The sequence below is a fragment of the Carassius carassius genome, chromosome 4, assembly GCF_963082965.1.
Source record: "Carassius carassius chromosome 4, fCarCar2.1, whole genome shotgun sequence".
Classification (NCBI taxonomy): domain Eukaryota; kingdom Metazoa; phylum Chordata; class Actinopteri; order Cypriniformes; family Cyprinidae; genus Carassius; species Carassius carassius.
This window is the reverse complement of record NC_081758.1, coordinates 9,485,859-9,507,260: the sequence shown is the minus strand read 5'-3', so window position 1 is coordinate 9,507,260 and position 21,402 is coordinate 9,485,859. Positions and strand designations below refer to the sequence as shown.

Genomic DNA, 21,402 nt, shown 5'->3' with positions numbered 1-21,402 from the left:
CTGGCTGGGGACATGAACTAATGATGGCATATAATGTTCAACAACTTCTGAATACACCCTGAATTAATAAAAGCTGCAGCATGTAAATTTCACAAAAATAAATAATTCTTTTTTTCGAAAATATTGCAGTTGATTACACAAAAGTGATTGTATTATAATCTATGAGTGATATGCTTAATTAGTGATAAGAGTGATAAGATTAACCAGCCTCGAGTACTTCATGGATTGACACGTGGCTCTCTTGAGAGGGGTTTTGTACCCGGTTTTGCATCTGAAAAATAATAAGCACCATACTGCCACCTAGAGGTATTTTGAAAATGGTTACATAAACTCATTTTGATGAGAAGGTAAACAATTCATAACTACAAAAATCTAGTTGTTATAATAATGCATATAAAATATATATTAAAAAGGGGGGGAAAGGGGGGTATATATATATATATATATATATATATATATACACCTAAACAACACCTAAAATCATAGAGAAATATATAGCATAAAGTATTATATATATTATTAATATAAAATAAACTATATTTAAATAACAAATTAACAAAATATTATGTTAATTTTGTTAAATATTACGCATTTGCTGGTTTAAACTTTATTTTATTTAAATGTATAGTGCATATGAATGCACTGCCCTTCTGAAAGGGTGCTTCAGACTACTTCACATCTCCCTGTCATTTTTTATATAAGAAACATAAAGTCCAATATGAACCAACAGCAATACAGGCATTAAGATATTGAAAGAAATCAGTCTATTGTTTTTACACCCCTGTTGAAAAAAATAGAGTCATGCTGTCCCACTGTATCTCAACGTAGACAACACTGAGGAACTCCAAGGATCACCCTAACTCTTTTTCAGTGTATTTCATTTTTGTGTATTTCTGTGCATTTATGCATTATACCTTTTAAAAATAAAACCGCCCATTCCTTCCTGTGCAGCAGACTCTTTACCAAAACCTCCAGCCATATCTAAAAGGCCACTGCTCATGGCAACAAAATCAGGTTACAATTGCAGACATTAAGGGTACAGTTTATTCACTTGACCTTTTCTGTGAAACACTTTATGGAGATATATGAGTGGGGCAAACAGCAATGCAAAGGTCATGGCAATTTACATTCTAACTCTCTGACGTCATGGCTTCCATCTGGAGCCTGTACTAAACCAATAACACATTTAACACATGATTCACCTTGTAGGAATAAAATTAACATGATAAATGTTGTTTTATGCACTAGATGACTTGGCAGTGAGATTGTGGGCAGAAGGTTTACATAGGCCTTCCTTTTAATTTTATTAGACATCAGCTAATATCAAAAATCATACTATATTCATATTCAAACTAATTCATATAAAAAATACTAATAGGCATGTCATGCTACATCTAACAAGGTAATCACAGCAGTGCTGGTATTCAGACCAACAGCTCGGTTGTTGTGTGTGTGCTTTTATACAACATTTCAATAAACAAAAAAAGAATTTAATTCACTTATATTTACACAGAACATTGCCTGTTACATTGTGCATTTTGCTCCGACAAAGACATTTGTTTCTTCCAGACAAATCAGAATTGACCACTGAGCATCTCAGAACAATAGTATTGTGAACTAATCAGTTGAATCAATGATTCAGTGACTCACTCAGTCACATGCAATATTGTATAATAATATAACCTGCAGAAATAACCACCATTGAATCCCCACCACTTAGGCAAAAAATAATGAATATTATAATTTTAAGTCATCAATAATTTCATAATTTGACAATAAAAGTATAACACCACCCACACTAGGTCATGCATCAAATAAACAATCGATTTCAAAGTAAATAAAAAGTCAACGCAAAAACAAATTATAATAATAAATCGTAACGATTATATATTTAGATTTACATTCGTTATAGTAGATTTAATAAATAACATAATTAACAGAATATATTTAATGTAAATATTCGCGTCTCGATGTGTTTTCAATACTGAGCGGAAAGAGGAACATGACTTGTATTTTGAAAAGCGTCACAGATGGAAGCCATGTGTGGGGAAATGTCACGTCACTTCAACTAACACATCACTTAACAATGTAGCTGCTAGCTAGCGAAAACAGATTATTGCATTAAATATGAATTTTGAAAATCAACGGTTTTTGTTTTAAGCTTCGGCGCCGTGGGTCAGAAGTACTTGAGCGATTTCAGCACCAAAGAGCTCTCAATTGCGCGGTTATTATCGGTTTCAACTAGCTAAACAGGCTAACATAGTAAGACACAAGAGCTTTTGTTTCTCAATGATGAGCTCTTTAATTAGATAAACTGAAATATCTAAGACATAATTGCGCACAGAAGAAGCATGGACGAAAAATACAGCAGTAATGTCATCTCAGGTGGGAAGCTGGGACGAGTTGATGCTCCAAATGCCAGGTAAGACAAGAATCTCTGTTAATAAGTCCCTAGATAAGGTTACTCATAAACAACAAGTACTATGGCAGTAACATGTTACAGTGATGTTACGATGTGTTGATACTAAGTTACTTTGATATATAATGTTGCATTATCATGTATGATAACTATTAATTGTATTTATAAGCCTTGGTATATACAAAGTTACCTCAAAGAATAACATGATTTTACCATCATGATAATGTCCAAATTATAGTATTGCCTTGATAATATTACCTTTTGTAAGTACAGAGTCTATCCGGGGATGTCCATGGTATATTGTTGGTAATAATGATATAATATTTATTTGTTCCTCTGTACTGAGGGATTATCAATTGTTTATGGAATTACTCTGTTTGGTAGGGTGCTTCAAAAAACTATGCTGGTTTTACCATAGTGCCATTGTCCTTACAAATAGCTTGTTTGTAAGTACTCATGTATTTCTAGTGAACCAACTAAAGGATGACCTAGTGAAAAGTAATATAGTGTTCTTGAAAGTGCCTTGGAGTACCAATACCTTGTATGATTTCAAATTACCTTAATATTACTGTGACGCATCACTTACAACGTACCATAGTATAGTCACAGTACTTTTTTGTGAGGTGTATGCGTTTCCTTGCTTGGTTATCACATTTAGAGAATACTTTGGCATTACCATGATGGAAGTGTCAAAAACCTATGGTTCTGCAATGGGTTTTGTGGTATTTTTATGGTAATAACATTGTAGGCTAGTTTTTGGTAAGTGCAGCACAACTTGTTTTTGACAGTTTTTACTTTTCTACTTGAACTGAATGTTTTTTTTTTTATTATTATTATTGTTTTTTTTTTTTTTTCCAGGCTGACCCGCTACATAGTATTACTCTACTTCACCAAGCTTCTGAAGGCTTTTGGGATATTTGAGTCATACGATCTCCTTAAAGTTGTGCACATTGTACAGTTTCTCTTTATTTTGAAAATGGGGTAAGGAATGACATCATAAAATGAATATATTACAGACTGTGAATGTCATGATTGTTTAGTTTGATTATGTAAATTTCTCCCTTTCGCATAGGTGTGCAGTGATACTGGTTTTCTTTCAAAAGCCATTTTCATCTGGAAAAATGATCCCCAAGAGACAGGTAGTATGTTCTTCAATTTTGAAGTTCTTACCACTTAAAGGGTTAGTTCAGCCAAAAGTGAAACTACTGTCATCGTTTACTCATCCTCATAACTCTTTCATTCACCTTCAAATTATAAATGAAATTAGTCCTTCCATTGAAGGTCCACAAAATTCAAACTTTCATATATTAAAAAAGCACTAAAAGATGTTGTAAAAGTAAACCATTACTAATGAAGTGGAAGTCTAAATATTTTGAAGAGATGCGCTTGCTTTATATGATAAACTGATACAATTAAAGCTTTTATTCACATAGCTGAACTGTGCTTGATTGACTTGCAAGAACAAGCCTCATTGGTACTTGTGCCATCCTAAATGCTCTAAGCAAACACATCTGAGGTTCCCTTTTCTATAGACGGTTTCAACGGTAACAACATAAACAAATGTTACTGCACATGCGCACTTTTGCGGACCTAACTTAACTTTCGGTAGACTTCCAAATAGAATCAATAACAACAGCCAAGTCCCTCTAGAGTAGATATTTTTTGATAACAAACAAAATATGTTTGCTGTGTGGATCAGGCGGACTTAATGAAAATGCAAATTCATTCTTTGCCAGCAGGAGATGTTTTAAAGCACAGACATAAAGCACGAGAAATAGAGGTTTCCCCAGTAACAGCTGTAAACAAAGCAGAGCTGGTACGCTCACACGCTGCTTTATCAGGCATATAACATGCAAGTCTTCCTTCAGAAATACAGCGATATAAAAACACCTGTGCCTCGTTTTGATATTTAAACATATAAATGTACGGAATTATTATTATTAAACGTGCAGTACGTAACGTTACTCATGTTTATTCAACGAAGCCTTTTTGAGAATCGATCAGTTTTAAAATTGTGGCGAGTCTCCAAAAATAAATAAATGTATGGGAAACACATCCCACAGCACAACCACCTGAGCCCAACTTCAGTCAACTCATCACCTTGACTTTAACTGCGTTTGTAGATGGCACCGCTAAGCAGACCGATATACACAACACAGACCGGAAGTTAACTTCAGGCGCGTGCGCCCGATGAAACGTCTATATTTTCCATTCTCTGTGTGTGTTGTTAAATGTCTATATGTGAATAAAAGCCTACATAAAATCTGTTCATTATTTAAAGTGATTGTGGCTTTTAGAAGAATTGGATTAAATTATTTGTTTCAAATGTATTACATTTACTATGCTTTATGAACACTTTGAAGTGTCGTAGTTTGGTTGTGTGCAACGAAGGGACAGAAATCTCTTAGGTTTCTTTAAAAAATATCTGCATTTGTGTTTTGAAGATTGGAACAACATGAGGGTGATTTAAGGTACAGGTTGTAGGACCTGCCACTAGAGGGGGCACTACCAAAACAATCGCGTGGTTTGATGACGCTAAGAAGGAGAGGGGAATGATGGGATTTGTTGTCTTCTACCCAACCGCTGATGGCCATCAATCAGATGGAAAGATAAATCATGGATTTAACGCGAGTTCAACGATTTGCGCGAGTAGATTACATACAAAGTCAATGCAAAGACGCGATCAGACTATGGATCAGACGCGTCCTCGCGCAGGTCTAGAGACGCGATGCCCCACGTTTGGCGTGTATGCCCCATAATACTAATCTTGTTGATCGTTATAATAGCATACGTTTTCTTTAAAGATACAAATCAAAACAACTCACCTGTCGAGTAAAACACAAGCGAGATCGGCATCTCTTTCTAGTTGAAGTTTGTCGCGAAGCTACTTCCGCATTTGTCCACGAAACTGTTGTCATGTGGTTTCTACGTCAGTAAAGGCAGGAACAAAGGGTAACTAACGTCATTGACAGGCGACTGCACTGCCCCGTGTCACTGTTTAGAATGGGATTTTTCTCATGATTTACAAGTGGTTGAAAACATTAGAGATATTGTTAGTAATCAGCTGGACAAAATATATAACACTAGCCTAGTGGTTTTTGGATATTTTACTGCAAATATCTTACAAATTGTACCTTTAAGGGCGGCTATGTTTACACTAGTGTGTTTTCATTTTAAAACTTTTGCTGTGGTTACGCCTGTCGTTAACACTACCCCGGCGTTTTCAACCCTCGAAAACGAAGACTTTTCGTGTAAACGGACCAAAACTGAGATTTTTGAAAACGATAGCATGGCTGCCTACATTTGCTCTGCGTATCCTTGATGAGCGTGTAAACAATAACATCATGTTCATTGTTGTACCTTCATGAATGGTCATGTGACATGCATTTTCATCGGTGTAGTGTGGACGGAGAATGTTTCTGAAATGTAGTGAAAACGCAAGTGTAGACGAGAATCGTTTTTATTTTAAAACCAAAACGCACTAGTGTAAACCAAATCTAAATGTCAACAGAAATTAAGTGAATTAACCCTTTAGAGGCAATGAGACACTGTTTACTTAATACACATTCTTGGTCTAATTTTGTACGAAACAATTTAATATCATTTAATGCTGATTGTATTAAAAGTTACAGCAAAAATGGCATGTAATAAGATGGACTGAAAATGCCATTTCATGTGGATTTGTGCTTATTATGAACATGGTATTTCATCTGTTTAACTTCTGATTTTAGTGGATTAAAATCCTCAAGCATGCTGTCATGAGCTGTGTCATCTCACTGTTGGGTTTCTTTGGGTTGACACTCTGTGGACCACTCAGGTTTGTTTTTGTGCTAAATCTAAAAATTAACATCTTCCTCCCTCTGTCCTGTTATTTAATGAGTATTTGGCCTAAAAGGATGTGATTTCTTTCAGGACCCTTTTGCTGTTTGAGCACAGTGATCTGGTGGTGATCTCTCTCCTCAGCATTCTCTTCACCAGCTCTGGAGGGGGACCTTCTAAGGTCAGAATACTAGACAAATCATAACTATCATATAAAAAAATTATAGATCAGGTCAGTACTAAATAAAAAGTACAATGCATTTTTTATGATCCATCTTATTTTGGTAAAGCAATCCACAATTTGCAGATACTGCGAAGAGTACGCAAACTTTTAACCAACAACATTTTTCTGTGCCTTTTTTTTTTTAGACGAGGGGTGCTGCTTTCTTCATAATTGCTGTTATCTGCCTATTGCTCTTTGATAATGATGATCTTATGGCAAAAATGGCAGAGCACCGTATCCTTTAAAAACTAAAAATATGTTTTAACTGTTATTATATCAAGGTGCAGACAAAATGTAAAAATTATAGATTCAGTTCAGTTCAGAGTCAGTTCAGAGGTGGAACAAGTTATTTCGTAAGAATTTTATTATTTGGAATGACATTTATTACTTGTCACCATCATGAGTGTGTATTTGGTAGAGATGTTAAGTCCACTCAAGTCACGATTTGGTTCAATACACAATACTGATCTCACAATACAATACTCTCACTATACTTTTTAAAGAAAGCCAAAATAGAGGTAAAATGGTAATTTTTAAATTATTACTTCTAAGACATATAGACAAAATTTGGTATTACATCAGGGTTGAACTTGAATCTACTTGGACTTTGGTCCTTCTCCACCATTTACAACCAGAATATAAATATTCATGATTCTGCTTAGCTAACACAACTTACACTCTGTTTCCGTTTACTTATATTTAAAAAAAAAAAAAAAAAAAAAAAAATTATATAATATTTTATTTAAAAAATATATTTAATTTTTTAATTTATTTTCCATCTATAATGCTAAATTAAATCTGTCTAAATTAACATTTTTGGTGGACTATACACAATAGATAGAAAGACACTCATTCACATATTGTTGCTTCTTGGTATTGCAATATATTGTTACACCCCTAGGATTTGGCACTTTTAACTTTGTGGTGTATCTACTACTGTATAGACTTTAACTCCACTTCTTATAGCTGAGGGACACCATGACAGTGCTCTTACCCATGCACTGCACACAGGAATTGTATTTTTAGGTGTGGCGGACCACAAGGTTTGTTTTTGATCACTATTTTCAAACCTTTAAATGTTGCTCCTGAAAATTGTGTCATTGTTTACTGCAGTACAGACTCATCTACTCACTGATGTTGTGCTCAGATAAAGGATCAGCAAGATCATGGTGATTAACTTTCATTTTCTGAGCAGGGTGGAGTGGTTCTTCTGGTTCTAGCTCTGTGCCTGAAGGTGGCCTTCAACACTGCATCTAGAAAATTATCAGTGGAGATTGGGGGCACAAAACGCCTTTATGCTTTATCTAACCTGGTTTCTGCTGTAGTTCTACTGCCCTGGGTCATAGTGCTGTCTGCAACCACCGAGGTAAGGACCAGCAGAAGCTTTCTTCATAATGTAGTGGTTCTCAACTTGGGGTGCTCTGCAAACATCCAAACTTTGTGGTAGTATAAGTGTGATTTCTAGACCTGGAAAATGACCTAGGGATGCAACATACTGTATAGATACTGTAGTATTCAATTGAAATTAGTCTTATTATTATTTGTTGCAGGCTGTTAGTATTTCTAATGTATTCAAATTTATCAACTTTTAGGAGTACACTAGTATATTATATGACGTAAAACTAACAGACATGGAATAAAAACCACAAAACTTCAATTCTGAATTGAGTGGCAATCACTTAGTGCCTGAGAGTGTAAATCAGTTTTCAATCATAATTGTGTACCATATTGCAATATATTGATCTTAATATAAACATTTTAAAGTATACAGACATTTCTGTAAGTTCTTGATCTTTTTCGACTGAAAATCCTCAGAGTAAGGTAGAATCCTGGTCTGGCCTCATTTTGCCATTCGCCATGATCATCTTCTCTGTGATGATACTGGACTTTTACGTGGAATCCATCTGCATGGCAAAGCTGGAAACCTCACGCTGCGCTCGATATGGCTCCATCTTCCTGTTCCTCAGTGGCCTGCTGCTGGCAAACTTCTGGACCCACCCGCTAACCGACCAGCTCAGAGCCGTGAGTAATCCAGTCCATCATAGTAGCACTGAGCATGTGCTGTCTGGTGGAGTGCTGGTCAGCGCCTGCTTCTTCATCATGGGTAAGTTTAGATCTCTGATAGAAGATTTCATGTTCTTTTTAAGAATTTGAAAGTTTTATATATTCTCACATCACAGAACAAATCTGAGAAATCACAATGTTGTTTTAAAAAAAATTAATTTGACTTTTTCCTAATTGAATGAACCTTTTGATGTTTTCAGCTGATAGCATACTGTCAGCCCCATCTTCAAAGGGTCAGAAGGGAACATTGGTGGGTTATTCCCCTGAAGGAACTCCTCTTTACAACTTCATGGGAGATGCGCTCCAGCACACATCCCAGTCTCTGCCTCGCTTCATCAAAGACTCGCTCAAACAGATCCTGGAGGAATATGATTCACGGCAGATCTTCTACTTCCTATGTCTCAACCTTGTATGTTAGCTCATGTTTTTATTGGATTTCGGTCAATGAGTGTAGAAGACACTCAATTTAAGTCCTTTAATGTTAATAGCTTACTTTTTTTTTTGTTATTTCTTTTAAGCCAAGTCATATTTACAGGGAATGATTGTATGGTTCAAAAGTCTTGTGGAATTGTGGCATTGAAATGTAATCTGCTTTAAATTGCCTCGTAACAATCGTGTTGATCTTGATTCAGGCCTTCACATTTGTGGAGCTCTTCTATGGTGTGTGGACCAATAGTCTGGGACTGATCTCTGATGGATTCCACATGCTGTTTGACTGCTCTGCCTTGGTTCTGGGGTTGTTTGCTGCCCTCATGACCAGATGGAAAGCGACCAGGATATATTCCTATGGGTAAGGTTGCTAATTTGAAGAAAAATCCCATATTAGCACTTATTTGGTATAAATTTGTAACCAATTAGACTGATTTTGTTTTGTGGATGATAAAAATACACAAAAAAATACAATTAAATACCATAGACTTAAAGGTGCGGTCACATTTACCATTGCTCTGTGAAATTTCACAGACAAAATCCAGTCATTCAAATAGAAATCCATGATTTACAGATTTCACTCATTTTCAAGTTAGTCACGCTGAATAACAGAAAGCTGCTTGGTTTGAAAGTGACATACTATGCATAATATATTGCTATGCTGTTTACAAAAACTTTTTTTCTCCCACACTTTATGGTTGAAATGCACTACACGCAGGGGCGTAGTTTGCCAAATAACCAAAAATAGCCAGTACATCGCCCCCAACATTTATACGGTTAATGGAAAACTAAAATTAAGCTATTTATTAATTATTTAAATCAAGACTATGGTGCTTTTATAAGTGCTAAATTAACATACAAACCAACCGGAGCAGTTACAGTTACAGCGCAATATGGCTGAAGTGGCGCGTTTGAAAAGTGTGATCAGATTTGCCCGAACCATTCCTATCAAGAAACTTATGGCAAAATGTACAATCTATTTGAATTCTTTTGAGAAATTACCACTTTAAAATGCTATGGATAAAGTCGAAAATTATCTTCAAGGGGTGCTATTATGCTTTTTCACTTTTTCAGCTTTAATTAGTCTAATGTTGTTGTTTGAGCATAAAAAGATCGGCAAAATGACAAAGTTAAAAAAAAAAATTCAAAAGGAGATATTTGTTTAACAAAAATCACATTTCAAAAACTAAAACGAACAACTCATTGGACTACGACGCATATTTTCTGGGATTTGTGATGTCACAAACATCGACGAATGGGACGAGACCTGGTTGAGCTGAACTAGAGAAGGCAACTAGAGTTATCACTATGTCGAAGACAAACTAGCTTTCCCAAGGCAGACGAACTTAGAGTGGTTACAATCATCTGGGAATAAATCGCCCTCAAATTTATTTTATTTTGACACAATAATTACACTGAAGCTTGCAGCTTGGTAAGGGGCATGACATTTCCCGACCAGGCGCCGAGTGCTGCCAATCACTGGCCCAGCCAACCAATCACAACACATTTCATACTTAAGAAGGCGGGCCTTCATTTGATACAGGAACTATTCGAGCTGTTCATGCCAGAGGTGTTGTAATAATGTAATATATGTGAAATACAATGTGTTTTTCGAACAACCTAGTGTGAGAGCCTGTTCTAGTACACCCCCAATACAAAATCAAGACTTTGGAAAAGAGCATAATAGGACCCCTTTAAAAAAGCACATAAACAAAAAATAGGAGTATGTTCAAACCAAAACTACACCCTTGACTAAAGGACTTTTTAAATCTGTACCAATTTAAAAACACTGGGCATCAAAGATATGTTGACTTTGTAATTGGTTACAGAGAAAAGCAAAATGATTGAGGATCACACACTGTGTTCCAAACTGAAACTCACACTTCATTAAGAGATACATAACAACAGTTTGTTTTAAATTGGCTCAAAATGTCAAACATGTTTGTTAACCACTGACTAGATGGAATCTAGTTTAATGCTTTACACTACCTGATATTCTGTGAAATTTGTGCAAAATTTGCAGACTTCTGCAACTAGCACAGACTCATTCAGACTGCAAAAATCTGGTGTATTCCAGTCTTTATCATGTAGAGGGGAGCTGAGAAATCTACAGAGCACAGATACTCATAATAGTTTGAGAGTAAATTCAGTAAGCATCCATCTAGCAACACATTAATAACCACACCGTAATGTGCTAAAAGCCACTCAGAGTCAGAACACTTAGAAGTAGCATAGCAACAGTAACCCCCATTATGGCCGAGGGTTTTGGATCACACAAAAATGTATTTTGCTTGTGTAATTGCTGTTTATTGATTTTTGTTTTAATGAACTATTTTCCCCTTTAAAGTTTGATGCTACATCCCGAGTTGTGTTTCTATGATCACTTCTGAAAATGTAATCATTATGGAGTTTTGATTCTGTTCTTTACAATGAATTGATTAAAATGGTTCACATAACCGTCTAAATGATTAATTAACACAGAAGTTTTATTTATTTATTTTTTCATTTTTAATGATCCAATTATCATAATTGATAGAAAAGTCATGGAAACTCATTGGTGCAGGAACCCTGATTACTGAACATGTTGGATTTGTGTTCTGTCCTTTAAGTGCCGTTAACAGTAAGACTTTTCTCATTTCAGGTATGGTCGTGTGGAGATCCTCTCTGGGTTTATCAATGGCCTGTTCCTCATGGTCATAGCTTTTTTCGTGTTTGTGGAGTCAATAACCAGACTCATCGATCCACCAAACATCAACACAGACATGTTAACAGTATGTACAGTGGACCTCCAAGACATTGTTGTCAGGACTAACAAAGATATTGTTGTCCATAAATGGGTTTTGCTTTAAGTTGATCAAACAAAAGTAACACAAAGTAAACTTTCACAATTCACATGAGAAAACTGTCAACTCATGCTTATGCATGTCCTTACCTTAAATCCATTTGTTCCTTAAAGCCAGTGTCTGTTGGGGGACTCCTCGTTAATCTGGTGGGCATCTGTGCCTTCAGTCATGCACACTCCCATGGGGTCTCCAAAGGTAGCTGCTCTGGGCATGAACACGGCCATGGGCACGGAAGTGCAGAACACAGCCATGGAGGACATGGACATAGTCATGGAGGCCACGGTCACTCTCACGGCCACGGGCATTCCCACGGCTCTGCTGGAGGGGGAATGAATGCTAATATGCGAGGTGGGTCTGTTTTGAGTGTTTATTACGTAGATTATAAGGTTAGTTCATCCAGAAAAGACAAGTCTATAAACATATATCAATCCTGAAGATTTCCTGATTTTTGAGAATTACATTTCCCATTTCCTATTTGCAGGAGTGTATCTGCATGTGCTTGCTGACACGTTGGGCAGTGTCGGTGTGATTATATCCACTATTCTCATCAAACAGTTTGGATGGCTGATCGCAGATCCTATTTGTTCACTTTTTATTGCCACACTGATTTTTCTCAGTGTCATTCCTTTATTAAAGGATGCCTGTGAGGTTCTTCTTTTGAGAACGCCACCTCAGCATGAAAAGGACCTTAACTTTGCACTTGAAAAGGTATGAATAGCAAAAATATACACTCTGGTAGGGCTTGCATAGACTAGTCGAGTGATCGACTACTTCAACCACTAGTCGGCGATGTTGGAAACAATCGACTACTCGAGCATGCAATAACCGTAATGCATGCACAGAGTTTGCAAGTACTATGTGAATTTTAGGATTAAAATATTGCATGTAGCTGTTACTTACTATGACTTTATCTATGATGCATGTAAAATTAAAATATATAATGTTATAATTAGGGGTGTGCCTGAAGCCAAATACGTTATTCAGAATGGCACGGATCATTGCTTCAAAAAACGAATAACGGATAAGGTATAATTCTGCCTGAATATTCGGCTGAGGTTGGCACAGTCTGGTGTTTGCTAGATAACAGTTGAGCCAGGGGATCAGCGCAGTATTAAACACAGACCTCTAAAGTCACGCAATAGACTGTGAAGTGAATGAATGTAAACTTTATGAATGAAAAGAGCACAAATCAAACACTGCATTGCTGTTGCCTCTCCTTGAAATCAGAGCTTGGCAAGAGTAATATATATATTGTATATATTTAAAAGTCAATGATTTAAACCTTAAGGCCCTAGTATATTTGAAACAAAATTGAAGAACGTACAGATATGACGTCATTTCGAACAAAATTGGGCCGAAACGAAGTTCATTTGGAGATGGTTTCAACAGTTCGAAACAGCTCACCAAAGTTAACTTTCGAGGGGAGTTTGTTTTGGCTCCTAAACACCTTTGAGCTTCCATTGGTCCGTGGCGGTTATGCAGTCGGTGGGTGTGTTCTGAAACTCCACTTTCTTTGATGTAAATTTTTTTTTCTTCCCTGTTCATTTCTCATTCTGCTGAGGTCCTACAGGAGAGCAACATCTCCTGAATACACTGGAGTGTCGATTAGCTGAGCTGCACAAATATATCTGTACCTGTACTATCGCTCACAGAGAGACTTTAAAGATTCAGAGAAAATATTTAATGGCTAGAAAGAAATTCCAACAAACAAGGACTGATTATGCTTAACTCTGAACTGCTGCTAATCATTATTCTTTTGTCTATAATATTCTGACCATTAGGGCTGTCTCACACTTAGATTGCCTACACTTCTTCATTTCATTGTTGTTTTGTTCAGGGGAGCGTCGCGAGTCATGTTTACATGAATCTACACCCCACCTTCCGCAGCGCGGGGGTGTTGGAATGTTCGGAAACAATAAACCGTTGCTCAGCCTTTTTGAACTTCTTTTTGCCCTGAAACGAAGAACAAAAACAAACTTAGTTTTAATTATATCATAATATGATCGGAATGAATGGAATAAGCACATTGTGCTCACTGATCAAACAGCCACGTAGCGTATCTCAAGGCCCCGATATACTTCAAGCAGTGTTTGTTTTTGTTCTTCATTTCGGGGCAAAAGAAGTTCTAAAAGGCTGAGCGACGGTGTATTGTTGTGAGACGGGCCCAATGGTCAGAATATTGTAGACAAAATAATGATTAGCAACAGTTCAGAGTCAAGTATCATGTTTGCAATAAAAAATAATGATACCATAATCCGTCCCTTATGGGAAGTATGAATGGCTCATAGTATGAAAACTTTAGCATGATGTGGAAAAAACAAATATTGGAGTCAGTTTGTTACTTTATTTTATTAGTGTTTATTTATTTTATTAAATTGGAAAAAAATGTACACCTTTTTATATTTTATGTGGTGTCATGGTTTACTTTTTGATAAAAACAAATAAATGTTTATTATTGATTATTCGTTTGGCTTTTCATTTACTGTATACCCTTTAAATTTGCTTATTGAAAGAACTACAGCAGCAGTATGGTGTAACATTTATTTGAAACACATGTATTTGGTACTTGCTACCTTATCTTCCCTCTTTCCTTTCATTCTTTTCATGGTTTTTGAAAACTTGACTCGGATGTTTCTCTGCATCGATTTTTGCATAACTCCATGCTCCTTTGCAATTTCTTTCTAGGAATTAAATACTTTCTCTGAATCTTTAAAGTCTCTCCGCTAGAAAAAGAACTGCACGTCAAAGAAGGTGGAGTTTCAGAACACACCCACTGATTGCGTAACTTCCACGAACCAATGGAAGCTCAAAGCTCAAAGGCTCAGATACATTTTCTAATTGTCCTATATGTTTTGCTGGTTTGCGTACCACACGCACATTTGTTTAGTGAAGTTCAAAAAAAAGACTTGCTTAAAGAGTTATGTGTAATAAAAATGTGTGCATTGAATTAATTCAATCGAATTCAAATTCACTAAACGTTTGTCATGACATCTCTCTGCTTGCATGATAAATATTACTTTAGAAATTAATATTTATTTTAGTGATAACTAGGAAAATAAAGATAGTCATAATGGTCTTATCAAGCAACTGTACAACGTTCCACATGGATTTATCTGAATGCAGATATGAATAATTTCGTGATTGTTACAGATACAAATACTGACTTTTACATGAAAATTTAAACATGTAATGTCATAATTATAAAGTTTTGATAATTTACATATGTAATTGTTTCATTAGGCTATGAATCAATATGCTTTTATTAATAAAATAACTATTTCATGTCTTTTCATTTACAGTACCCTGAACCACGATTAGTCGAGTAACTCGGGTATTTTTTTAAATGAGAAATCAACTAGCAGAAATCAGTAGTCGTGCAACCCCTAACTACTGGTCAAAAGTCTGGAATAACTAAGTGTAAATACAGTGAAAACAGTAATGTTGTAAAAACAATTATTGCAATCTAAAATAACGGTTTTCTATTAATATATTTTCAAATGTAATTTATTACTGTAATGGCAAAGCTGAATTTTCAGCAGCCTTCACGGTCATGTTATGCTTCAGAGATCATTTTAATTTGTCAATGTGGTGCAATCATTTATTAGGGGTACTCAATTATTAATATGGATTCTTGTCATTTTTGGAAATGGTTTTTGCTGAATATTTTTGTGGAAGCCATGAAGAATGTTTTACAGGATTCTTTAAGTAGTTCAACTGAACGACATTGCTTATGACAAATTTTTGAACTTTAGTGTTTGAATCATGGTTTTCACAAAAATATTAAGCAACAAAAACGGTTTCAACATTGACTATAATAAGAAATGTTTCCTGATCACCAAATCAGCCTGAGCACTTTTGAATTGCAATAATATTACACACTATTGCTCTTTTTACTGCATTTTTGATCAAATAAATGTAGCCTGGGTGATCATAAGAGACTGAAGAATTATTACAAACTTTTAATCAGTAATGTAGCTTAAAATTTTGGATATACCAAATGAAAATCTTTACATTCCATTTTATTTAATGCTTGGTTGATTGTCACAGATTCAGAAAATTGAAGGTGTTTTATCCTACCGTGATCCACACGTCTGGAGACATTCCGCCAGTGTCATTGCTGGAACCATCCATCTCCAGCTCATGTCTGATGTAGTGGAACAGCGAGTTATTCAACAGGTATGAATGCTACATCTCAAACATCGCCTGTTTACAAATCGACAGCAATTTGTTTGCTTTCCAAGGCTTTTATTACCATTTTCCAAAGGATTAGACATTTAATTAGAAGTAATTGTTTCTAATATTTTGTTCTGCAATCGTTGTGGACATAAATAACAAAGTGTATGACTAACTGACCAGTTCGTATTGTTTGTACTGAAATTCTTCTCAGGTGTCTGCCGTGTTGAAAGATGCTGGTGTTAACAATCTGACTATTCAGTTGGAAAAAGAAGCCTATTTCCAGCACATGTCTGGCCTGAGCACTGGATTCCACGAAGTTCTAACCATGACGCAACAGATGGAGTCCATTAAATATTATAAAGATGGCACGTGTATCATGTAAATGTATCATGCTGTTTTAACTCATAGGGATTTAAGGTGTAATTTTGCTCTCCTTTTTTTTTTCTTTCTTTTTTTTTTTTTATAAAATAAGAACTTATTTTATGATGTCTATGCCAGACTGTCTTATCTGTCTGATTCTGTTATAAACACAATAAAATATTCTATTATATCATGAGCACAGATTTGCGTTTGCTTTTTACAACAAAAAAATGTTTCTGTGTTAAAAATACTATATATTGCATTCTTGTCGCATTCCAATCATTTCTATAACTATACACATATCCATTACATATCAGAAATAAATGAAGAAACAAACTTATTTTGATAACGCCCATTTATTTATTTGTTTAAATTATTAGTAGTATTTAAAGGGAAGGCAAAATTTTTGTAACCAAGGCATTTGTCCTGATATGTGGGTTCGATGGGAATATGACATCGCTCATTAATTATCTCATATTTCTAATAGCATGAAGGAAACAGACACTGAATGCATGTCTCAAAATACCAATGACAAATGAACTGATCAGAAATCTAAAGTCAGTGTTTATTTGTCTAATGTGCAGCAACACTTTAACAAAAGCATTTATTGTCAATTAAAGTTTCCGTTTTAGACCTTTAAATATATTGGAATGGTATGTGCAGTTCATACAGATTATTGCATCACTAATAGCAGAAGTAAACAGTATTATTATTCAACAGTTTATTCTAATTGTATTATGAATAATTATAATCTTCATATAATTTAAAAAGTAGTGTTAGTATCAATTAGTTATAAACATAAGAGGAACATAAGTTGGGTTTTCAGTCTGAGCAATAATGTAGAAAAATTATTTAAGAGCAAAGTTTGTGGGGTGAAGCAGTGTATGTAGGAAACGCACGCATCGCTCCACGTCAATAGATGGCAGTGGAAAGCACACAAACCTACAGTCGACTACAAGAAGAACATGTTCGACTGGTATCCCCGCCCCTGGGCATCACGTGGTCGTTAGTTGTCCTGGTAACGCTTGAACGCAGCTGAGACTGAGCCAATCATATTTCAATGATTTTCGAACCCAGCGAATCACGCTCGAAAGAGCGACAATTTAAACCACAGTGAAGAATCAGTATCATATCGAACTCGCTTGAGTATAATCAATCAGTTTGTTCATCGAGTCGCAGCAGCAAGCTCCCAAAAATGGCTCTTCGTGTCACAAGGGTAAGTTGTTTTGGGTTAAGTAATAATGCGTTTATTGTATTACGATAAAGTTCATAATTTAGCTGTTGTTTTTTTTATTGGTATGATATCCCGGAACTATTTCCCTTATCTCGCATGTTAACTCATTCTGTTAATAGCTCACTATGATATTCGATTATTCTTCCCATTTTTAAAGTGCATATGTTGTTTAAATGGCATATGTTTTTTTTTCGCTTAGGTTGGTGCTTTTGTAATTGTTTTTAACTAACGTTAGTAGGTTGTACTTCCTATCCTCGTGTAACGAGTAACGTTACGTATTTGTTCAGCACTTTTCAGAATTCAAACGTGATACTGCTCGGTCTTGAATTTATCGACACGCTTAACCACGTCTCTCTTTCCTCGAGACTGATCTGTGACCCCCCCCTCTCTCTCTCTGTAGAACACCCGTCTGGCCAGCAGCGAGAATCAGGGCGCTCTGCCCGGGAAAGCAGCGGTCGCGAAGAAGCCCGGACTCAGACCTCGGGCCGCGCTGGGGGAGATCGGCAACAATCCACAGACACGACCGGCTTTGAGGAAGAAGGTAACGTTAAGTGCATTTTGTTTTATCCGGACATTGATTTCAATGTCTCTTCTCTGTGTGACCCATGTTGTACACTTTAAAACAGGAAGTGAAGGTTGCACCCAAGGTGGAGGCTGTGGCCGAGAAGGTACCTGTGGTTCAACAACCCAAAAAGGAGTCTCCTAAAGTTCAGCATGACGTCCAGGTGAGCAGTAGATGTAGTTAGAATGGCGGGGGGAAAGCAGCGTATTAAACCAGCCCAAAGAGCTAACATTACTAAAGCTCCTGTAGTATCCACAGGGGGACTGTTGGACATGTTTCTAAACTAACAAGTAACTTTATCTGTTCCCAAATCTCATGGAAAACTTCGATGGAGGGGGTGCTATTGGGTGTTCCGATTAGATTTTGGTTTTAAAACTTACTATTCCTATTTTACTGTTCCTAAAAGAATCGATTCCGAGGCGTTGGGAATCGAGAGTGGAATCGATTCCATCAAGGGGAATCGACTCATTCAGAGTCTTTTTCAGTTCAACAAAGCTTGTCTATGGGAGTCTCTTAAACGGAAGGCTACATCCGACAAAGGCTGCACACATTTAAATTCACGAAAATAAACCGAAAAAAAACGAGCCGGAACTGATCATTTGAATTTGAGGATGTAGCCTCTCGTTTCACAAGCACAATTCACCTAAGCCATAATAACAACATTTGTGAGAGAAAAGATTATTTTCCATTTTATATAGCTATATATATGCGATTCAGAGGTTATTTTATGGTGGAACTGGGTTGTCTTTTTTTTTTTTTTTTTTTTTTTTTTTTTTTTACATTTATATCAGCCAATTATAAATGATACGTCACGAGCATAGATCAGTGGCCGAGAGCGCATCTGACTGACCGATAAACAATGAGATCTATCAGTCATTAATGTTCTGGTTATTTTGTTTCAGTGTACGGTTTTTTTAATATTGTGCAAAGTAAACTTCATCATTCAGCTGAACTGTGCACATTTATTTTAGACACTTCATGTCTTATTTAATTAATGCGATAAACGCATATGTCCCTGCTGAGCTGGGCTATGACCAATTTCACGGGCAATGCTGAAAAACCGTAAATGTTCCTATCGTTTTTTTTTTTTTTTTTTTCAGCTTCATATTATAGGAAGGATACATTATACGACCTATCCTGCAGTCATCATTGTGAGATTAGGTTACTTTTAATCTTAAAAACAAACAAAAAGATTTGAAAATGAATCGCAAAAATTGTGGAATCCAACAGCCCTAATCACCAGCAGGGGTCAGCGCTCACTGTTTCTGGCCCTGAGATTCAGATTTGTTTCTGAATTCATGATATGATGTTTCTGCAACTGATGTATGAGCATTCACTTTGGTTTTCCATTGCAGATTTTGTCCGAGCCCTCCTCTCCTGTTCCCATGGAGACCTCTGGCTGTGCTTCGGATGATCTGTGTCAGGCGTTCTCTGATGTTATGCTCAATATCAAGGATGTGGATGCAGATGACTATGATAATCCCATGCTCTGCAGTGAATATGTCAAGGACATCTATTTGTATCTCCGTCAGCTTGAGGTTTGTGTAGAATATGAAACTTCTTCAGGTGGTATTTTGTTTACGCAAGGTATTGAGTTTTTCTACATATCTCTTAGATTGAGCAAGCTGTTAGGCCAAAATATCTGGAAGGAACTGAAGTTACAGGAAATATGCGTGCAATTCTTATTGACTGGCTTGTGCAAGTCCAAATTAAGTTTAAGCTGCTTCAGGAGACCATGTACATGACTGTTGCAGTCATTGACCGCTTTCTTCAGGTGGGTTCTTGTCCTCTTCTGGTTTGTGTAATGTTGTCTGTCATAAATGGCCTAATTTTTATTTATTTTTTTAAACCAGGATCATCCAGTTCCAAAGAAGCAGCTCCAGCTTGTTGGTGTAACAGCCATGTTCATTGCCTCAAAGTATGAAGAGATGTACCCACCAGAGATTGCAGACTTTGCTTTTGTAACGGACCGTGCCTACACTACTGGTCAGATCCGTGATATGGAGATGAAAATCCTCCGAGTCCTTGACTTCAGTTTTGGGAAACCTCTGCCACTACAGTTCCTCAGGAGAGCCTCCAAGATTGGAGATGTAAGCTGGTTCAACTGACTCATTTTAGTAGCACTTCTGTAAAGTTGCATGTTCTCGCAGCATGTTAATACCATTTGGTTTGCAGGTTACTGCAGAGCATCACACACTGGCCAAGTACTTCCTGGAGCTCACCATGGTCGACTATGATATGGTCCACTTTCCTCCCTCTCAGGTGGCTAGCGCAGCTTATGCCCTCACTCTGAAGGTCTTCAACTGTGGTGACTGGGTGAGTTCCTGGGTGTTATTTTGGATTGTGTATGTGTGGGTGTTTTTTTTTTTTTCTTTTTTTTTTTTCTCCTAAACATTCTTTGATTCTTGCAGACCCCTACTCTTCAGCATTATATGGGCTACACTGAAGATTCACTCGTTCCTGTGATGCAGCATATTGCCAGAAATGTTGTGAGAGTCAATGAGGGGCTTTCAAAGCATCTGGTGAGTGGATTCAGCTGGATACAAAGCTTGAATGCTTGGTTCATGTTGTAGTTTAGTTTATGTAATCTAGTGTCTAGAAGTTTGACTCGCTGAAGAGTGTTTGTTTTGCTTCTCCAGGCTGTGAAGAACAAGTACTCCAGTCAAAAGCAGATGAGAATTGCTTCAATTTCTCAGCTTAAGTCGTCCTTGATCAAGGACCTGGCCAAGCAAATCTCGTAGTGTGGGATTGTTAAAGAGACTTGAGCACCGTGTGCTGTCTTGTAAAAACTGTAATTTATGCATGATTTTACTGTTGCAATTTTTATTGTTTGAGGTTTTTACAGGGTTTTTTTTTTTTTTTTTTTTTTTCATCTGCACTGCCATGTCCTGAGTTAAGGTGATAAGTGTTTATGCAACCCTGTACATTCTGATTTCAAATAAACATTTTACCATTTTAAGGGTTAAGCAGTGTGTCTTAATGAGGATTACTTTTGCACCAGTGACACCTAACCGAAACAAGTTCTTTGAAACCAGTAGTGATTATGGAAGGAATAGTTCTAAATCAAGATTAGACTCCACTTATGAAACAGTGTTTTAATATTCGTTTTGTGGCTAGCTCCTTTTTTCCTAAAAGAAAATATAACTTATCAATAGAATTTCATTTATACTGTGTTTTGGCTTCTTGTGTTATGATTGCCATCTCAATTGCCCTTTAGGAACCTGTAACATGATCTAAATGAATGGAGGAAGTTCTGTTGTCTTCCGGTAGTCA

The 21,402-nt window shown here is 36.4% G+C and overlaps 2 protein-coding genes across 2 annotated transcripts; both read left to right on the top strand.

Moving 5' to 3' along the window:
- The first annotated feature begins 2,024 nt into the window (after positions 1–2,024).
- slc30a5 (solute carrier family 30 member 5) lies at positions 2,025–16,529 on the top strand. Its single transcript, XM_059546210.1, has 16 exons — positions 2,025–2,422; positions 3,278–3,400; positions 3,492–3,558; positions 6,151–6,236; positions 6,332–6,419; positions 6,608–6,695; positions 7,428–7,504; positions 7,657–7,827; positions 8,277–8,565; positions 8,726–8,934; positions 9,158–9,315; positions 11,596–11,725; positions 11,911–12,145; positions 12,279–12,505; positions 15,845–15,973; positions 16,185–16,529. Exons 1-16 carry the CDS (start codon positions 2,352–2,354, stop codon positions 16,353–16,355), a joined length of 2,319 nt encoding a protein of 772 aa, XP_059402193.1. The 5' UTR covers positions 2,025–2,351; the 3' UTR covers positions 16,356–16,529.
- An 860-nt stretch (positions 16,530–17,389) lies between these two features.
- On the top strand, positions 17,390–21,095 carry LOC132133414 (G2/mitotic-specific cyclin-B1). The gene is made up of 9 exons (XM_059546223.1): positions 17,390–17,549; positions 17,968–18,108; positions 18,194–18,292; positions 19,485–19,667; positions 19,745–19,903; positions 19,983–20,219; positions 20,305–20,445; positions 20,541–20,651; positions 20,769–21,095. The coding sequence occupies exons 1-9, from the start codon at positions 17,529–17,531 to the stop codon at positions 20,868–20,870; spliced, it is 1,194 nt and encodes a 397-aa protein (XP_059402206.1). The 5' UTR covers positions 17,390–17,528; the 3' UTR covers positions 20,871–21,095.
- The last annotated feature ends 307 nt before the right edge of the window (positions 21,096–21,402 follow it).